We start from the raw sequence: 18,158 nt of genomic DNA on the forward strand, positions 1-18,158 counted from the left end.
TATCAAGATTATAAGGTGCTACCCTGGGAAACAGCAAGGCCATAGAGGTCCATTAGTATTAGTTGTGAATTTGATGCCATGCAGTTTTTGGTGCTGCATCTCATGGATTACAACCTGAATGTCGACCCGAAGACAAGTGTGAGAGTGTGTTGGGTTTTCTTCACACAGATATGGATCTTTGGGTTGTGAATTACTGGTGCACTGCTTGAGACTGAAATACTGTGGACATCACGAAGGTGATGGTGTTTCCACCTTGTTGGTCTGCAGTGACCAAGTCAAGCCACAGGCTTGAGGTAGCTGAAAGCTGACATCACCCTTAATGCCCAGGTGACAGGGACCTGATGGCAAAACATCTTCCCATAACTGCTGGTGACACCAACTCTCCTTGGCATAGAGTGTCACTGGCATGCAGTAAGGATGCAGGGTTCATGCTTGAGCTTTGTGCTGTGGCTGGTGCCAGACTCTGGGTTTCAGGTGCTCCTGTGATAATGTGACTACAGTGACTACAGTTGAGACCAGCGTGGTGAAGAGCTGAGCTGCTCTCCTTCAGTCAAGTGTGGTAGGAGTTTCTAATGTGGGTTAACATGTATAATTCAATCAATTTTTTCTCTCCCTCCGCCCACCATGTTCAGAGCTGTGTAACTAAATACCAATTTGCTAAACACAACTTGAATAATGAAGCGATCATTGGCTAAAAGCCTTCCTCAGTACATATAATCCCACTGAAAAAAAAAAAAGAAAGAAAGAAAATAGAGCTCCATCCTCTCTTCTGCTGTTCTGAAATAGCATGGATATTCACAAGAGAGAATATTCATCTTCACCGCTGTTTGCCGCATGGATTTAAATGTGTATGTATGCGTGGTATGCCCAGCAAGTGAGAGGTGGTGTACGCGAAGTGCTGAGAGTCCTTTGTCCAAAGCTTTTTCTTTTCTCAATCATCAGACCTGGTTCATTCCACAGAGAAACAGATTAAAACCTGCACCTTGTGTTTCTTGCTCAGTTTAGAGGTAACGGCTCAAAGAACATATTTATGTGCAGCACAGTCACGTTTCGCGTAGAAGCATACCTCTGTATCTGTTTTATACAGCTTCTGCTTAAATCATGCCAGTAGTGTAGATTATTTTGGTTTTTGTTAGTGGTAACTTGCTCCCTGTGATGAAACACAAACATCTGGTAGCTTGTGAGAGGCTTAATATATTCTTTAAGCTGATGAAGGCATGATAAGACTTCTGAAAATATGAAGCGTTTTTTCCCATGCTATTATTTTCTTCAGGTCAGTTTGTGTTTACGATACTGCAGCTTCCTGAAGGAGATGCTTGGTCTCAGGTTGCAGGCTGGAGACAGGGGTTCTTGCTGTTTTCCTCTCTCTGCTCTGGGCCACAACTGTGTTTTCTTTGTTCGTTTAATAAACATCTCAAACCTGGGACTTTGCTAGTGGCATTCACTGCCACATGATCACCTTCTCATGCTGCTCCTGTCTCAGAAATGCAGGAAGAGCTTCCAGCTAGTAATACCTGTTTTCCAGTAATTTTTGTATTGGAAGTGAACAGCTTTTTGTAATTAATGTGATATTTAAGTTCATGACATAGTTCCTTTTTTCAAAAATAAAAAATTTCACTTTAATTTTTCTCCTGTTTTTTAGCTGATGACAAACTTATCTGAATTGTAGCAGTATACCATGGAAACAGTAAACCTATCTTGAAGAGCTGCTAAACATCCACTGGAATCTTGCAAACCTAAATGCTTCAGTTTATTTTCAAGCTAACCTGTTTGGACACTGATCTTTCCTGCTGGTGCTTTGGCCCATAGAGTATAATCCTGCTTACCTACGTCTTTTTGTTGTCATTGACCTGTAGAAAAGCATTTTTTTGTGGTACACTAGGTATTTTTGCCTTGCAGAACAATAATCAGGCTTCCTATTCAATAAGTAACTGCAACAGATTGCATTAAGATACTCGATAAGGGGGAGAAAAGGTTTCTGACATCAATAACACTAAATAAACATTTGCTCTGTAGATCCTTAAATACGGGTTGAGTACTGGTTATGGACTGGAGCTGCATGGTAATAGAAAATTTAACAAATATAGAGCAGGAGGAGTCCTTCCCACAGCTGTGAAGTGGTGTTTAAAATACAAAACTGTTAAAGCTCTTGAGAAAATCGGTAGTGAGCTCAGAAAGGACAGTGCTATGCATACAAGGCTAGAGCTCAAATCAGTTAGTCTTTTCCATGCTAGAGTCCAGCTATTCTTTTGCAGCAATCTCTTCTTTAAACATGAATTGCAAACTATTTGTAAATGCTGTCTTAATGACTGGTTTTGGGTTTTTCTCCTCCCCAGGAAGAATGCCAACACGAATATGAAGTGAACCATTTTCTATGCTTGCCACAGTGCGTGGATGCTCATATCAGATGGTTAGAGACAGGGACTTGCCTCTCACCAAACTGCTTCACAGGACAAGATGATGCCAAGGAGGAGCTTTCCAGCGCACTGGAGACACAGTGGCTGCTGCCCAATTTAAAATCGATGTCAGACTGTGCCACAGCTGCCTGGCGAGATGAAAGAAGTGGTGTTGTGGTCACCCGAGGAGGTGACGAATTGGCTAACGGAAAATGCTGTGCCGGAGTATTGTGAGCCATTGAAAAGCTTCACTGGGCAGGATTTGATCAACCTCACAGAGGAAGATTTTAAGAAGACGCCTCTCTCTCGGGTGTCTTCTGACAGCGGACAGCGGCTTTTGCACATGATTGAAACTTTAAAAATGGCTCACCACATGGAGGCTCACAAAAATGGGCACGTCAATGGGCACATCCACATCAGCAACACCACACGCGAGAATGGCTTTAGCAGTAAAATGAAGCTGAACGGGATGCCAAATGGGTTTAAGAAGGAGATGATAAAGATCCCCATGCCAGAGCCAGAGCGCTCACAGTATCCTATGGAATGGGGCAAGACTTTCCTGGCTTTTATTTATGCACTTTCTTGTTTCATCTTTACTACAGTGACTATCTCAGTCGTTCATGAACGAGTGCCTCCCAAGGAGGTGCAGCCTCCCCTACCAGATGCATTTTTTGATCGTTTTGATCGAGTGCAATGGGCTTTTTCTATTTGTGAAATCAATGGCATGATCCTTGTAGGACTGTGGTTTGTTCAGTGGCTGCTCTTAAAATACAAGTAAGTAAAACCTTTTGAAAATGTAAGTGCTAGGGAGGTCAAATACTAGTTTGCATCCAAATAAAATGAAGCTTCTTGTGAATCTTTCTGATTTTATTTTCCAAAATTGAGAAGTTCAACAGTCACCTAAGAAACTAAGAAATAGCCCTGGTCTTGTTTGCCTGCAGAATTGACTTGAACCCTCTTCATGTGTGAAAAGCCATGAATTAGATGTAACAGTGTTCTTAGCTCAGTTGACTGTTCAGAGGAGGCACAGCTCACGCTGTTGCGAACTGCAAACCAACTTGGGATCAGTTAGTGTCTCTGTAGTTTGCCTGATGTAAAAACCTACCCAAAGACTACGATATGGTGGATAAAACCAGCAGACAGTGGCTTAGTTCATGTACCTAAACAGTGCTTCATGAAAAAGTGTTGAAGTATGTTTTTTGCTTGAGATTAGATGGGACAGGTAATGTCAGACACAAAATATGTCAAGCTAATCATAAAGTATGCAGAAGTATTGATATATAATGAATTTTCACAGTCTTGGTGGTTGTTTGCTTCCTTGCTCATACTAGTCAGAACTGCAAGGGTGAATTTGTCAGCCAATGGAAATAATCTGCTGCGTACCCTCTACAGAGTGTGTGCAGATGCTTAATTCAGGGTATTTATACTGCTGTAAATCCATCCCTTGAGCTGTCTTATAGTAAGTTTCTGATATAAGGCCTTGTGCTGCCATGGCTGTGAATAAAGTGTTGAGAATCAAGTGGCATTAATTACTGTGAGCTGGCATATCACCTTTCCTTTCAAAGCCTAGGCACAATCATGTCCCCACAGCTGCCCAGTCCAAAGTGGGTTTCCTCCTTCTTTATCTGTGCACTGACTCTTGTGACTCCTGTGTAGGAAGCTGAGGAAGGAATGTAATTTAGCCCCACTGTATGAAATAGAAGATCTTTCAGTTCACAGGACTTTCTAATGACCTTAGAATTACAGATTTACCCCTTTTTTGTAAAAGGAGAGATAAGAGTCCAGTGGATCGCTCACCCTTATAGTGGAGAAAAACATTAAAACTTAAAAGTAAGCATGTGGTTCACCCAATTCATAAGGTACAGGCAGCTTGAAAAGAGAATTGCTAAGCTGGGGCAGGACGCCCTAGTGCAGTACAGCTGTGCATTTCCATAGGAATGTGACAGATGTTTAAGTAACTCACAAGACTGAGATGATGGTTTATTCATCTTTCCTGATGGTTTTGTACTACTTAATGAATTTTATCAGGTAAAATTCTAAAACTGTTTTACATTTCTTCTGAGATGGCATTCCTTAGAGGAGTGTTTCTAGAATGGGTAATTTATAGTTAATTCTAGGGCTGCAAAAACTGTGGAATTGCCCTTTTTGTTTTTATTTTTTATGTGCATGTATGTATAGGAGAAAGGATTTACCCCTAGCTTGGCCTCTTTGTTTTATTTATGGTTGTAAGCTTCAGTATCACTCTCCTCTTGTGCTGGCAGCGCTCCCGCTGCGCTCCCGCTTCTTTCCCCACTGCTCCTGCTCCCTATAGTGAATGTGGGAGAACATTAACTTTCGTGGGTCTCTGAGCGTAAATGTTCAAAACTGAGGGAAGCACGTAGAGGAGGTGGTATGAGATTGCTCTCAAGAATAGGATAGCAGGTTAATAGGGCAGTATGAAGGATCAGATGCCCTATAATGGAACTGAGCAGTTTTTAGATTAAGAACAGCAGAATCCATTAAGTCCTTGGAGATTTCAAAGCATTGAGACATTGGTTGATGATAAAGTAGTTTGGTAATGTTGATAGATGTGAAGATTCCCCCTTGTACCCTCTTACCCTGTCACCATTTGGTTTGATGTGTTCATTTTCTACTTGCTTTACAAGGTTTCTTTCTGGTGTCAGCTGGTCAGTGCTGGTCGGTGCATGTAATGGTCATGTAATGCTTTGGAGACCAAAATTTGTCTTCTATGTCAACAGAGGTATCAGTGTCTGAGAGGCCCAATCTGTTTGTAAGCTGCAGAAAGGGAAGAACAGGAGAGATGCTTGTGGGAAAAGGAGCCCAGTGAGGTGGATTTATCTGGAAGACCTCATTCTCATGGCTTTGGATAGTGAACCACTAAGTGCTATAAAAAGAATGGAATTACTTTTATGTCATGGGTTATCATCTCCCTTTGAAACAAGAATAGAGAGGTTATGCCAGCTAGACCTTCCTCACTTCTGTGTTCTCTGATGGTATCATTGCCACACTACATTTGAGATCTGAAGATGTGAAACCAGGTGATTGCTGGGCAGGATGAGCATCGTTTCTTGCTTACTCAGGTGACAGAGGTGCTGTTCATGGATGTTTCCAAGTGCAAGCTCAGGGTCACCAGTGAACGAGCCTGCATTGTTACCCATGAGCTGAATTGCAGGCAGTGCCTGGGTTGAACCTTTGGCTGAAGGAGGCAAACTTTTTGAAACACTTTTCCTTGCCAAGCAGTGACATTCCTATTGCTTATCCTACCAGGTCATTATTTCCCAGTAACCTGATTTCATCCAGTCTAAGCCTGCTGTTCTCTGAAGCAGTGACGTACAGTAGTGTCGTCATTCATAATACTGATCACTCAGGTCGTCTTGTTTAGCCCAGGGATTGGATGATGATGTTAAATATGATGGATCTATGTGTCTTCTGTGTTGAACGGCAAAGTTTGGGCCAAAATAGAAGGAGGCATTGTCTGTCCGGCTAACCACAGTGCAGGGTTTCCCTTTGGCTCTTGTTATTGCTCTCTTGCCTGAAAATTCATTTTACCTTCAGGTAGAGACTGGAGTTTTTGGCTGGCTTTTGGGCAAGGTACTGCATTTAGTGCAAGAAAATTAGTGACAATTTTCTTTGAGTTTCCATATAGAATACTGCCCATGGCATTGCACTGGTTTCCCACCAGAAAGCAGGAGGAGGGTGGCTGTGCAGATCTTTGCTGGGGGCTCCAGGCTGCCCAGGCCTTTTTCCACAGATACCATGGGGACCTTGAGAAGTTCAGGCAACCTGCCAAGGCAGAATTAACTTCTCTGGGAAGCATTCCCAGATGTTTTGGGACAAGTACAATGCTGGGGTTTGGCCATATTTGATATCTAATTCAGTCTGCACGCTCATGGGATTGAAAAAGCAGCGTGCTGGCTCCTCATGTTAGTGAGGTCTGTAGAGTTGTTTTATAGGCATTGTCTTGGCCATAATAAGCTTAGAAGTTATACTTTGTAGCTGGCTTGTAATCATACACCCACACAAATCCTTTTGAGAAGGGAAAATATGAGGCTTTTTATTTTTTAAAAAATACATGTTCTAGTACAGAGCACTTTCAGACTTTCCTAAGCTAAAATGTGCTAAATCCAGTTATACCAAGTAGGGTCATGGGGAATTTTAATTAAAAAAAAAAGAAAGTTCTGTGCTTATAAACCACTGCTGCTTCTTCAGCCTCAAAATACAGCGCTGCTCAGTCCTTAATCCCTAGCCCCCATTTATCTTCAAACCATGTTTTAAATAAAAGCAAGTTTATGTCTGGTTTTAAAGCCAGGCCCAAGTTTGAGATCTTTATTGCATCACCCTTCTAAGAGAGAAATACAAAACACAGGAAAACCACTGCCCCAATGGCGAGGTGCCTTACACTCTTAAATTTCCATCCATGGAGCTAAGTTAATGAAGTATAACTTCTGACTCCCAGTTTTGTCCATGTTTACATCAAGAGGGGGAAAAAATACAAAATACTGTGTTTCAATAGCAGTAAGTACTGGCGTGCGAATGCATTTGCACTGTCATAGTAGAAGCTTTTCTGATAAATGCAGACTCTCAAGTTGTTGTTGATCTGGCACTGTAAAGTCATACTCTGAGAGAGGAGCACTACAGCTTAATAATTCTGCCAAAAGCTATTAAAAATAAAAAAGATGGCCATTTTTTTGCTTTGTAAGAGCTCAGCTTGATAGACATACTTTTTTATTTCAAAGTGAATACTTCAAAATAGCAACAGATGAATGCCAGAACTTGCAGGTTGTGTTATAACCCTTGCATTTCCCAAATGACCATAATTGTAAATGACAATGATTTAAAATGAACTGAAACCAACGGGGCTGTAACTCGCAGGATGCAAAGCATTGATGTGGTTAAGGTTATGAACCTGCTGTAACCGGATTTGCCGTTGATGTTTGTAATGCTGGTAGTGATTCCTCTTTGCTGAACTCTGGGCCAGCTCAAATAGAGGTTGTTTCCACCCTCATGGATGTTCCAAAGGTGTTTAGTTGTTGTAGCTCTTTCCTTGTGATGTTGTTAGCTGTTATGTAGCAGTGAAACTCAACAGGCCAGTTTTGGGGCTGGCTATTACTCCTGAGTCTGATCTGTGGCTCTTTACCCCAGGTGTTCTTGCTGGTTTGCAGAACTGCATCATGGTACCCCAAAATTGCTTCTGCCACCTCTGTTACATCAAGAGATTTGCTGTCAGGCCTCAATGAATAAATCTCTTTGCAGCTGTGGCTGCTTGCTGTGCTTGGCTTCCCATGAAAATGCCCTGTCCTGTAGCCAGAGCAGTTCTGAATTTGTATTTTGAAGGTTTTGCTGCTGTTGTGAATTGATTCCTCTTTAATGCTGCTCAGGAAAAGATGTGGTTTTAGTTGTTTGGGTCATACAAGCTATTTCTTCTCAAGCAGCCCTTTGTAAGTACTAAATGTGTGTGTCAGCTGAAATAGACTTACTCCTTTTCATCTAATAATGAAAATACTGTAACTTTATCCCCTGCCTTGAATCAGAAATTAGCAAGTGCTCAGTGCTAATGGAGTGGGGTGTGGGGCGTGGAATCCCTTTTAATGTGTTCAACACTAAATCTGCACAGTCTTTTGTATTCTAATCCTTACATTTCCTGTAATCGCCTTCGTGTGTAATGTTAGTTGAGTTGCTCTTGTGTTTCTCACCTTTAAAGTGTGAGAATATTTATAAAGTATTTCAGTATTCAGGTGTAAGATGATACTATCACAAGTTTCAAAAGCATCCAGAAGAGAACAGTTGGTAGTTTATTTACCTTCTTATGTTTTGTTTGCATTCAGTGACATCCTTATTTTTTCCTCTTTTTTTTTTCTCTTCCCTTCTAGGTCTATAATTAGCAGAAGATTTTTCTGTATAGTTGGCACACTATACCTGTATCGGTGTATTACAATGTATGTGACGACACTCCCAGTACCTGGCATGCATTTCAAGTGTTCTCCAAAGGTAAACTTTTTCTGGCTGTCTTTCCATGTTTTAATCTGTATGTTTTCCCCTTGTCCTGCTGTTACCACAAATATGAGCAACACTTTCTCAGTAATTGTTACTAATTTGGAAATACCAGTTTGGCATGATGGGGACGTCTGTCTGCAGATCTTCTTCCCTCTTGGTGAAGGTGTTGATGGTTGCTTTGGGGCAGTGCAGGTGTTCCCACCCTTTTCAAAGTGCTAATCTATGCAATTTCTGTAGCCCTTTCAATTAATTTGCACAGTCAGCATGTGCAATCTGCGGAGGTGCATGTGTGAATCATTTATTTCTAAACACTTCAGGGTGTCAAATCCATGTATGATTTCCGTTTGAAAATGGCCCAAGGAGACTGGTTAAGGCTGGTAAAACTGTCTCCTTTGTAGCTGTCTGTCCCTATATATGGTTTTTGCAGTTGTGTTAGCACAAAGGCTTGCCACCTCCTCCCCAGTCTAGCACTGATTTCTGTTTGTTAGGCTTGCAAAAGCCGTGGCTGAAACCAAGCTACTACAACAGAGATGCTTAGGCAAGACTCTACTGTAGTCAGCCTTGAAGGGTAATTCACATGCTCAGGGTGGAGATGGGACAGGGATTGTGTTGTTGCATCCATCTCTTTATATGTAAACATTAGTTTAACTGTGGTCCTTACTGCAGTGTGCTGTTTGTGGTAGGGAAATCCAGTCTAATACAAACTGGGCTTCTAGAGTATGGAACAAGTTGCATGTATTAGACACTAGTGCTCTTTCTCCATAGCAGTTTGTCTCCCTGCCCCTCCTGGAGTTGTTTGTCCTCTAGCTTGATTTAAGCAGGAGGGGGGGGGGAAGAACTATCTGCTCCGCGCTAACTATACACACAGTTCAACAGTTTTGTGTGCACAGCCAGGAGTTAGATGACAGGTAGTAAAATCACTGATTTACAGGTAGTAAAATACTGACTCAACTTGGTACACCTGCTGTTGCTGTTTTGGTAAGGGTTGCTGGTAAGTACAAAGCCAAAATGCCTCAGTTCCTCAGGAAATAAAGCCAATGAATGTACTACACCAGTTGTCTGACAAGGCAGAACGTTTGCCATGCCTCGTGGCTGAGACTGAGGTCTTTTGCAAAGAGAAGCAAGAGAGAGGAGTCAACATGGTATTTGACATTAAAGAATTATTTATGAATTTATGAAATTAAAGAAAACACAGGTATTTATGGGTTTAAATGAGTAAATCTGCCATTTTTTGAAATTTACGGTGTTGGTAAATCTGTCTCATTATTCATTTATAAGTAAAGGCAACCCTATGTTGTGCTCTTCCGTTGACCCAGTAAGATTAAGGATTAGCTGGGCTTTCTTGAAAGCTATAAATATACCGGTGGGAAAAATAACCTCTTAACACCTTATGAGTTATATATATCATTGTGAGGAGTAGGCTCTGAGGAGCATTTTAATGTTGTATAAGGAACTGCTAGCAGGAAATGTTAAATTGCTGCAAAGGCCCTGTGTAAATCAATCAGAAATTAATGATTTCTACTTCTTAAAGCAAGACCGAGCTTTAACAGAAACGAACATGCCTGTAATAGCCAGCCATGTGAATCTGTGTTTCCTTCTGACTGTTAAAAGGTTAGCATGGATTTTAAAACTTCATCAAATAATGTAAGGATGCAGCACATGTAATCACATGCGTTGATCTTTTAGCCCTGCTCCTTTGAGCTCATGTGGTTCCTGCTTCCCATTGGGTCCCAGAGATGCTCAGTATGTCCTGGCTGTGCTCGTCCCATGATGTACATTTTCTTTGTGGATTTAACACCTGGGCTTGGTTTTGAGCTGAGAGCAGCAAAAGTAAATTTTTGGGAAAGTATCAGCTGCCCTTTGGTCAGCTGGGAGGAGGGAGAGAGGCATCTTCACCAGAAGGACTTGGTTTACTTTGATTTAGCTGTCTTAAGGCAAATTGAAGTTTTTTCAGCAATACCCTCTGAGTGTATACTTGTCATGGGTTGGAGGTGGGTCAGAGCAAATCCGTCAGGTGTACAGGAATGTACCTGTTGTTCATATGCACTGTGTGAGATAAAGCCAGTGCAGGATCATAGAATAGTTAGGGTTGGAAAGGGCCTTAAGATCATCTAGTTCCAAGCCCCCTGCCATGGGCATGGACACATCACGCTAAACTGTATCACCCAAGGCTCTGTCCAACCTGGCCTTGAGCACCGCCAAGGATGGAGCATTCAGAACTTCCCTGGGCAACCCATTCCAGTGCCTCACCACCCTTATAGTAAAGAAGTTCTTCCTTATGTCCAGTCTAAACTTCCCGTTTAAGTTTTAGCCCGTTGCCCCTTGTCACTACAACTCCTGATGAAGAGTCCCTCCCCAGCATCCCTATATGCCCCCTTCAGATACTGGAAAGCTGCTATGAGGTCTCCACGCAGCCTTCACTTCTCCAGGCTGAACAGCCCCAACTTTCTCAACCTGTCTTCATACGGGAGATGCTCCAGTCCCCTGATCATCCTCGTGGCCCTCCTCTGGACTTGTTCCAACAGTTCCATGTCCTTTTTATGTTGAGGACACCAGAACTGTACGCAGTACTCCAAGTTTTGTACACTAAAGTTTGGCACTGTCCTCTGACAAACACTATATATGTCTCTTTTGAAATGTGAAGTGGATGGAAACAATTTGAAGACTTTCCAAAGCAGAGTGGTGGGAGGCCTTAGAGTTTGGAATGAGATACTCTCTTCTTCTGTGTGTTGGATCTAGGTTTCGGCAGCTGGCTGTACAGCTTGGGCAGTTCATCCTCTTTACTGTTGGATTATCATCTCTAGGGCCTGTACTGTTACAAACAAGATGCATTAAATTAAGCTTGATTTATTTTGGAGTGCATTGCCTCTTGAACAGAAGGAAAAACAGATGTTTAGAGAACATGACAAAATTCTAGCTATAGCTGGAAATACTTTTTAATTCCTTTTTATTGGTGAGGCTGGATTTTTGAGACTGTATTACAGAATTTGTAGGTTTTCCAAGAGTCATTATTCTAAACCTCACTGTATATATGTGAGTTATATATATATATACACATGCCCATTGTATATCCCAGTGGAAGAATATAATGAATAAAGCCAGATCTGAACCCATTAGCTGTGCTTGGAGATTCCTGGTAGAGATATTTTTCCTGCACAGCCATGAACATTAACAAAGGTTGCTGAGAAGACCTAGGAGAAAGATTATGCCTTTACATAGTGTGAGCAATAAGTACTTATAAACAACATACTGTGCTTTTATGTTTTACTCTTCTACCAGCTTTTTGGAGACTGGGAATCTCATCTGCGAAGGATAATGAAATTGATTGCTGGCGGAGGATTGTCCATCACAGGATCCCACAACATGTGCGGTGACTATCTGTACAGCGGTCACACCGTCATATTAACTCTTACATACTTATTTATCAAAGAGTGTAAGTTCGTTAATGTTCATGTGGAATTTCCTGTTGTATAAGTCTTTGCTAATTGATGAATTATTGTTGGAAAATACAATTAAGGTAAAAGTGCATGCTTTTCAAATTAAATAAAAATAATAGTGCTTTGAAGATACAGGGCTTACTGAAAAGAAAACCTTGGAAACAAGTTAGCATACATTACCATGTAGATGACTGAATTAAGCATCTTATTAAAAAAAAAAAACGAACCCACAACCAAACCAAAATCGTTTAGAATATAATTGAAACCTTCATTGCACCCTGCCTGATGAATGGTATTTCAGCTGTGTATTTCCTAGTCTCTCAAGACTCCAGATGAATGCCATGCTCAATGCAAGGTTTCTCATTTTGCAAGAGTCAAGCCTTAGTATATGCATTTATTTTTTATGAAAGGCAAAAGGAAAGGATTGCTCTCTATGTAGAATCAGTACTGAAATAGAAATAAGTTAATTTTTACTGACCTAGGTTTATCATGTATGTATTGGGCTTGTTTCTCAAAGATTTAATAATGTTTCTATTTCCCAAGGACCTGATTACCCCTGAGCACAACTTTTAAGTTACACCTTAAGAGAATGATACTTATTTTGTGATCTCATCATTCCTACTTTTAATGCAGGCATTGCATTACCCACCCAGGATTGCAGTCTGCATCCTCTGCTAATTACAGCAGTAGTCTTGCATGTCAATAACATCACTTTTTGAAATAATCATTGCTTGTGCTTCTTTCCAGATTCCCCACGGCGACTCTGGTGGTATCACTGGCTTTGCTGGGCGCTCAGCATGGTTGGGATGTTCTGCATCCTCCTTGCTCATGACCACTACACTGTGGACGTGGTGGTGGCTTACTACATCACTACAAGACTTTTCTGGTGGTATCACACAATGGCCAACCAGCAAGTGAGTTTCTCAGTCTTTGGAGCTGAGTGGTTCCACTTGCCATAGCGTGGTGGTGGATGAATTTCCACACTTTGAGACTTTCTGCAGGAGTAGGAGTGGGCTCACCCGTGTCTTGTGGAACATTCCTCTATTCCCACTTCACATAGGGTTTGCGGGAAACAAAAAGGCGTCATCAGCTGGGTTCATCTTGAGTTATGCCTGAAAAAATATCTGAAGGTCTTCCCACAGGCAGGCCTCTCTGCTTTTGCTGTGTAACCTCAGTTTCTGAAGTCCTTCTGAATCTGCACCAGTTGGCCAGTTTTGTGATAGCAGAACAAACCATTTAGATATAGTGGGGGGTTTTTTTGTGCCTTGGTGTTTATTTTGTCTTTGTTTTGTTGAAGCCAGCTGGGTTTTCCTGGAATTCCGTGGTTTGTATACTTTAGTTAGATGGCATATCTCCTGAAGAATATTATAAGGCCTCACTACAAATGAACCAGTTTTCCAAAGTGTTTCCAAGTGGCAGTAAGATCCCTTGACCAAGAGAAATGTTTTGCTTTTGCAGCAGAGAACAGGCTGTTCCTGTCCTAAGGCCTAAGTCTGGGAAGGCATGGAAAATAGGGTGATGAGGGAAATACTGAGAGCAAGGAGCTGCTTAGGAAGGGGCAGCACTTGATTTGTAATAATCAACCAGGGAGCAATGGTAAACGATTCAGAGGTCATATGAAGAAGTCTCAATGAGGTCTCCTGTCAGTTCTTACTTTCCTGCCGGTGAACTAGATCAATAAGAAATGAGGTTACAGTGCTGAGGAATGTGAGAGAAAATGCACAAGTCTGTTATCCATGGGAAAGACCTAATGAGTTAAGAGAAACTTAGGTCTGTAACAGCAAATTGGTTTCTAAATATTTTCTGGAAAAAGATACTTTGCTTATCTGTTGTCTATGACTCCAGTTAATTATGTTTAAGAAAGACCCAGTATGATGGTAGGAAATTAATTAATAATATGATGGTGCAGAGTTTTAGATCATATCAAGGTCTTCTAGCTACTATGTCATATTATTCCAGTGGTTTTGATGCTACTTGAAGCAGTAAGCTACAGTCAGACCCTGTGGTACATTTTTACCACCAAATGCCTAATTGCAAGGAATGCACTCTGTTGCTCAGTCAGTTTGGGAACCACTATGTTTGATATCAGTCTGTGCCCAGACTCTTGTCATACACCATCAGACTGACTTCTGCACTTTGCATTTGCTTCTGGGCTCTTTCAAAACAATGGTGCTAAGTGGCTGAACATCCAAGCTGGAAACAATTAAAGTCAGGATTGCCTTGAATGCTAATGAGGACTTGCTTCAGAAAAGCCCTTTGCCTTACTGTATGGAAATGTACCTGTTTTACTGCATGGTGTGACTTAGAAGATTGCTCAACATTGCTCCCGTAAGCTGCTGAGATGTTGGGAAATGCTGAACCGTGGATCCTTACCTGAGCACGTTTGTGTGATGTTTTTTTTCCTGATGCCGCTCCATTTGCAGGTGGCTGTGGCCTGTGTCTGACACCCCACTAGGGCTAAAGTTAACTTATTTTACATGTGAGCTCATGACATGGAAAGAAAGCTTAGCATACAAACCCCATGCATGTGCTTTCTGGCGCGCTGATACAATGCTTCCCTGCTCTGACATTGAAAATGTGCAGCTGGGTAGCTGGATAACTCCCTTGGTGCCTGCCCACTCCTTGTGTTTCAGCTATGGCTTGCGCATAACTAGGAGAAGTGAAAGGGTGGATTGGGACCATTTGAGAGTATGTGCAGGGCAGGGCAGGGTTCATTACCTCCTCCAAATGGGCTGAGGCATGCGTTGCTCATAGCTCTGTAGGCACACGGCTAGGCTCCAAAGGTATGCTTGAGCTACATGTAATTTCAGAGATACCTATGCAAACAGCTGTGCTTTGGATTGGGTTGGGTTGGTGTTTTTTCATTCCCAAAGGAAAGGAGACCCCAATCCTTTGGGCTGTTGGTTCTTTTCTTATGGAACCATTGAACAGCTGAGGTCTTAGAAACAAGGGTGAGCCTCCCTTGTGAGCACAGGGAGGCTGTGGAAAAAGTAGCTTGGCTTCTCTTGGTCTTTGTCCCTGCAGGTCTGTTTGAGAGGTATGTCTAGATATTAAGAGATTTTTGGAAGCAGCTGTAAGCAAGACGCCACTGATGAACTGATTGCAAGTGATGTGCAATGAAGTTGCGCAAGTAAGTCATGTGCTCTTTTGTAATTCTCTTTTTTCTGATTATCTTTGTGCAGGTGCTAAAAGAAGCTTCCCAAACTAACCTCCTTGCAAGGGTCTGGTGGTACAAGCCCTTCCAGTACTTTGAAAAGAATGTCCAAGGAATTGTACCTCGCTCCTACCACTGGCCCTTCCCCTGGCCGGTGCTGCACCGGGGCAGGCAGGTGAAGTACAGCCGCTTGGTGAATGACACATAACAGCATGTCGACAGACAAAAGCGGGGGGGAAAGGACCTGTCCCAAGTGCTAAGAACTCCATATGAGAAGATGCCATAAAAAAAAAAAAATCAACTGCTCCCTAACCCTTTCTTTCAACGGTTCCCTTGACTTAACCTATTCAGTTACCTGGTAAGCACTGTGATCTTTTTTTCTTTCCAAAGGATCTGCGTTGGACAACAATAAAGAAAATTTGACTTATCATGCACTGCTATACATTTCTTGTTAATAGATTTGGGATTTACATTTACCCATCACCATGTTCCTTTGTATATGATGCGACGGCATAAATGAAAGCTTTTATATCATAAGTTCTGGTCTTTCCAGTCATGTCTGGAAATAAAGCATATTATTTTCTTGGGAAAACATACTTTTCATATCTCTTGCCCCAAAGATTGGGCTGTAAGCCATTTTCTAACAAATGACTATGTGAAGGTTTCTAAATACCTGCCTTGGGTAAAAATCAAGAAATCTTTCTACCTGTTGCACCACGCTATGAATAAGGTGATAGACACAGGAAGGTTTGGTAATCTTGATTTTGTAGAATCTGCAGTGACTGTGTCAAAAAGTGCAAAAAAAAAAAAAAAAGAGAAAAAAAAGTTGTAAAGTGGTTTTCTAAGTATTTCCTAACTTTATTTTTCAAAATGTGTATGAAAATTAAATTTAAAAAGATTTTTACATGTCAGAGGATAGAGAGTTAAAATTTAAAGAAAATGCTTCTTGGGAGAGAGAGATTTGTCTATGTTTCTAGTGCCTTTCTTGTCTTGATTGTATGGTCAGTAGGCAGTCTTAAATGTTTTTATTTAATATAAAATATTCCATGAAAGCAGAATTATATATACTGTATAATTACTAATTTTTGCATTTATAGCTAAATTAAACTGGAAATTTGCTTATAATGTTGAAAATGCCATGTATAGGGGAAAAAAACAAATAAAAAGGGTCCGATCTTGCTCACACATTGTGGGCAGGTCACACTAAAAGGTATCACTTTATTGTCTACTTGGTAGCTGTATTTTAAAAAGAAAAACAGCCATGAATTCCGGTTTTTTAAGAACTTTACAAATGATCACTGAGTGAACTACAAATGGTTTCTCCATCCCGTATTGAAATGTTGTTGAAAAACAACAAAGATATTCTATTTCTTTAAAATACTTGTGCAGAAACTGCATGTAATTATAAGTTTCACTCCTACCATACATACTGTATGTTTGGGGAAGAATTCTATCCTAAACTTGCCAATGTGCAGAGCAAAATAGTTTTTTTTAAAGAATGAAGAAGAGAAAATATATATATATAAATATATATATATCCATTCTGTATTTTACGTGAAGCAGAGTTATCTTCTGTAGGGTTTTTGTGTATTCACAAGGTGATATTTGTATTGTAAAACAACAATGGTGAAGGAAAATAAAGAGGCTTTTGAAAAATGTAGTTTCCTTTATCTTTTTAATATTAAGTTTAAATTGAAAGCTGGGTTTATTCTTCCAAACCTTGCCTTTAATTTTATGTGTTATTGCACTGTAGGCCATCAAATTTGGACTGTATGGAAACTGCATTGGTTTTGAATTGCTGTTCGCGTTGGGCAAAACAGTGCCTTATCTGAAATAAATGCTATGCAATAGATTCTGATCGTGTGGGGGCCGGGAGCAGATGGGAGAAGCTTTCCTGGGAGCCATCACCAGGGCTTGAAAAATCTACTGTGAAACTGCTGGGACGGAGCATGTTGCAGGGTAAACATCCATGACTGTAGGATCTACTGGTCCTGTCACTTAAATGACAGAAAGGAAAAAAAAAGAAGTGAAAGTGCCAGTTCTTTTTTTGGAGGGGGGTTGGGTTTATCTCCACTTCTTTGCACTGTTCCTCAGTCATGGCCAAAAACTTCCTTGGAGAATTTATGGGGTGTTACTTCTGCTGCTTTGTCTCACTGTTGCGTGGGATGCTAAACAAGACTAACCCATTTCTTATCAGTTCTCTCTCTAGGAGGGAGGGGACATGTTTCTTGGCAAAACCCTTTGCAACAGTATTTGCAGAGCTGCCTGCAAATTCCAGGGATCAGCTCTGCACACTTTACCTTCAGTTGATGGTATTATCTTGGCAACTCTATGGTTGAAAGTAGATTTAAAATAGAAAGCAAACCCCCCAAGAGAGAATTCATGCTCCCAGAAGTAAATGAGCTAGTAGATTTTTCAAGACCTGGCATCACGCACATCAAAACCATTGACATAAGTAAATGTATGGATATATGCACATGATATTAAATGGAATCTGCTGAATTCTGCATTGTAGTGTCTGACTTACTGCATGACTTACTTGCTAAACGTGGTTTCATGTTTTTTTCACAGCAGAGCTGTGCTTTGGTAAAGCATGCTATCTTGAGAAATAACTGGGCAAGCAGGGACATGGAGCTCAGCAGTGTGGCATTGCTTTGAGTGCAGCCTGATCTGAGGAGGGGACCAAGGCAATATATATGAGACAAAATCGTTGCGCATCAGTGTTAACTCAAGACTGTGGTGCTTGTGCTGCCTTGATTTCCTCCCCTGTGAGTACCTGCTCACCAGCACCAGCTTTTTAAGATGGGTAATGGCTTGTGATGGCACCAGTGCTGCAGGGATCAGTGCGTGGAGTGCAACTGCTCATTGTTTAGCATGGTGCTAATGGTTGGGGATCTCAAATTTCCCACCGCTGAGCGCTTCAGCAGCATTTTCCGCAAGCCACTCAGGTGTGGTGCGTGTACAGTGATTCTTCAGCCTTTGCTTTCTGGAAGAGCATAGCCATGGGTGATGGAGGTCTTCTGGAGGCTTTGAACACCTGTGCTTGCCTTTGAACTTTGTGTTTCTGGGGTGAGATCATTGGGCAACTTCCAGGGATAATCCTATTTACAATTAGAGGCTGAACCACCACGTACATCATTCACTGCACTGGTGCATGAGTGCATAGTGCGCATCTAC

General features: G+C 41.4%; 1 protein-coding gene across 5 annotated transcripts in view; it reads left to right on the forward strand.

The window, feature by feature from the left end:
• SGMS1 (sphingomyelin synthase 1) overlaps nucleotides 1-17,483 on the forward strand; it is a 103,154-nt gene extending 85,671 nt beyond the window's left edge. For all 5 annotated transcript variants that reach the window (XM_061373849.1, XM_061373848.1, XM_061373850.1 and 2 more), the window contains 5 exons: nucleotides 2,337-3,170; nucleotides 8,267-8,384; nucleotides 11,670-11,823; nucleotides 12,575-12,741; nucleotides 15,010-17,483. In XM_061373849.1, the coding sequence (XP_061229833.1) occupies nucleotides 2,554-3,170; nucleotides 8,267-8,384; nucleotides 11,670-11,823; nucleotides 12,575-12,741; nucleotides 15,010-15,189 (1,236 nt within the window). In that variant the 5' untranslated portion in view covers nucleotides 2,337-2,553 and the 3' untranslated portion in view covers nucleotides 15,190-17,483. The remainder of the gene's footprint in view (nucleotides 1-2,336; nucleotides 3,171-8,266; nucleotides 8,385-11,669; nucleotides 11,824-12,574; nucleotides 12,742-15,009) is intronic.
• Nucleotides 17,484-18,158: the final 675 nt, after the last annotated feature.

Source organism: Neopsephotus bourkii, unplaced genomic scaffold (assembly GCF_033783945.1).
Source record: "Neopsephotus bourkii isolate Nb327-2 ecotype Australia unplaced genomic scaffold, CSIRO-AGI_Nbou_v1 NB_1634, whole genome shotgun sequence".
Lineage (NCBI taxonomy): Eukaryota > Metazoa > Chordata > Aves > Psittaciformes > Psittacidae > Neopsephotus > Neopsephotus bourkii.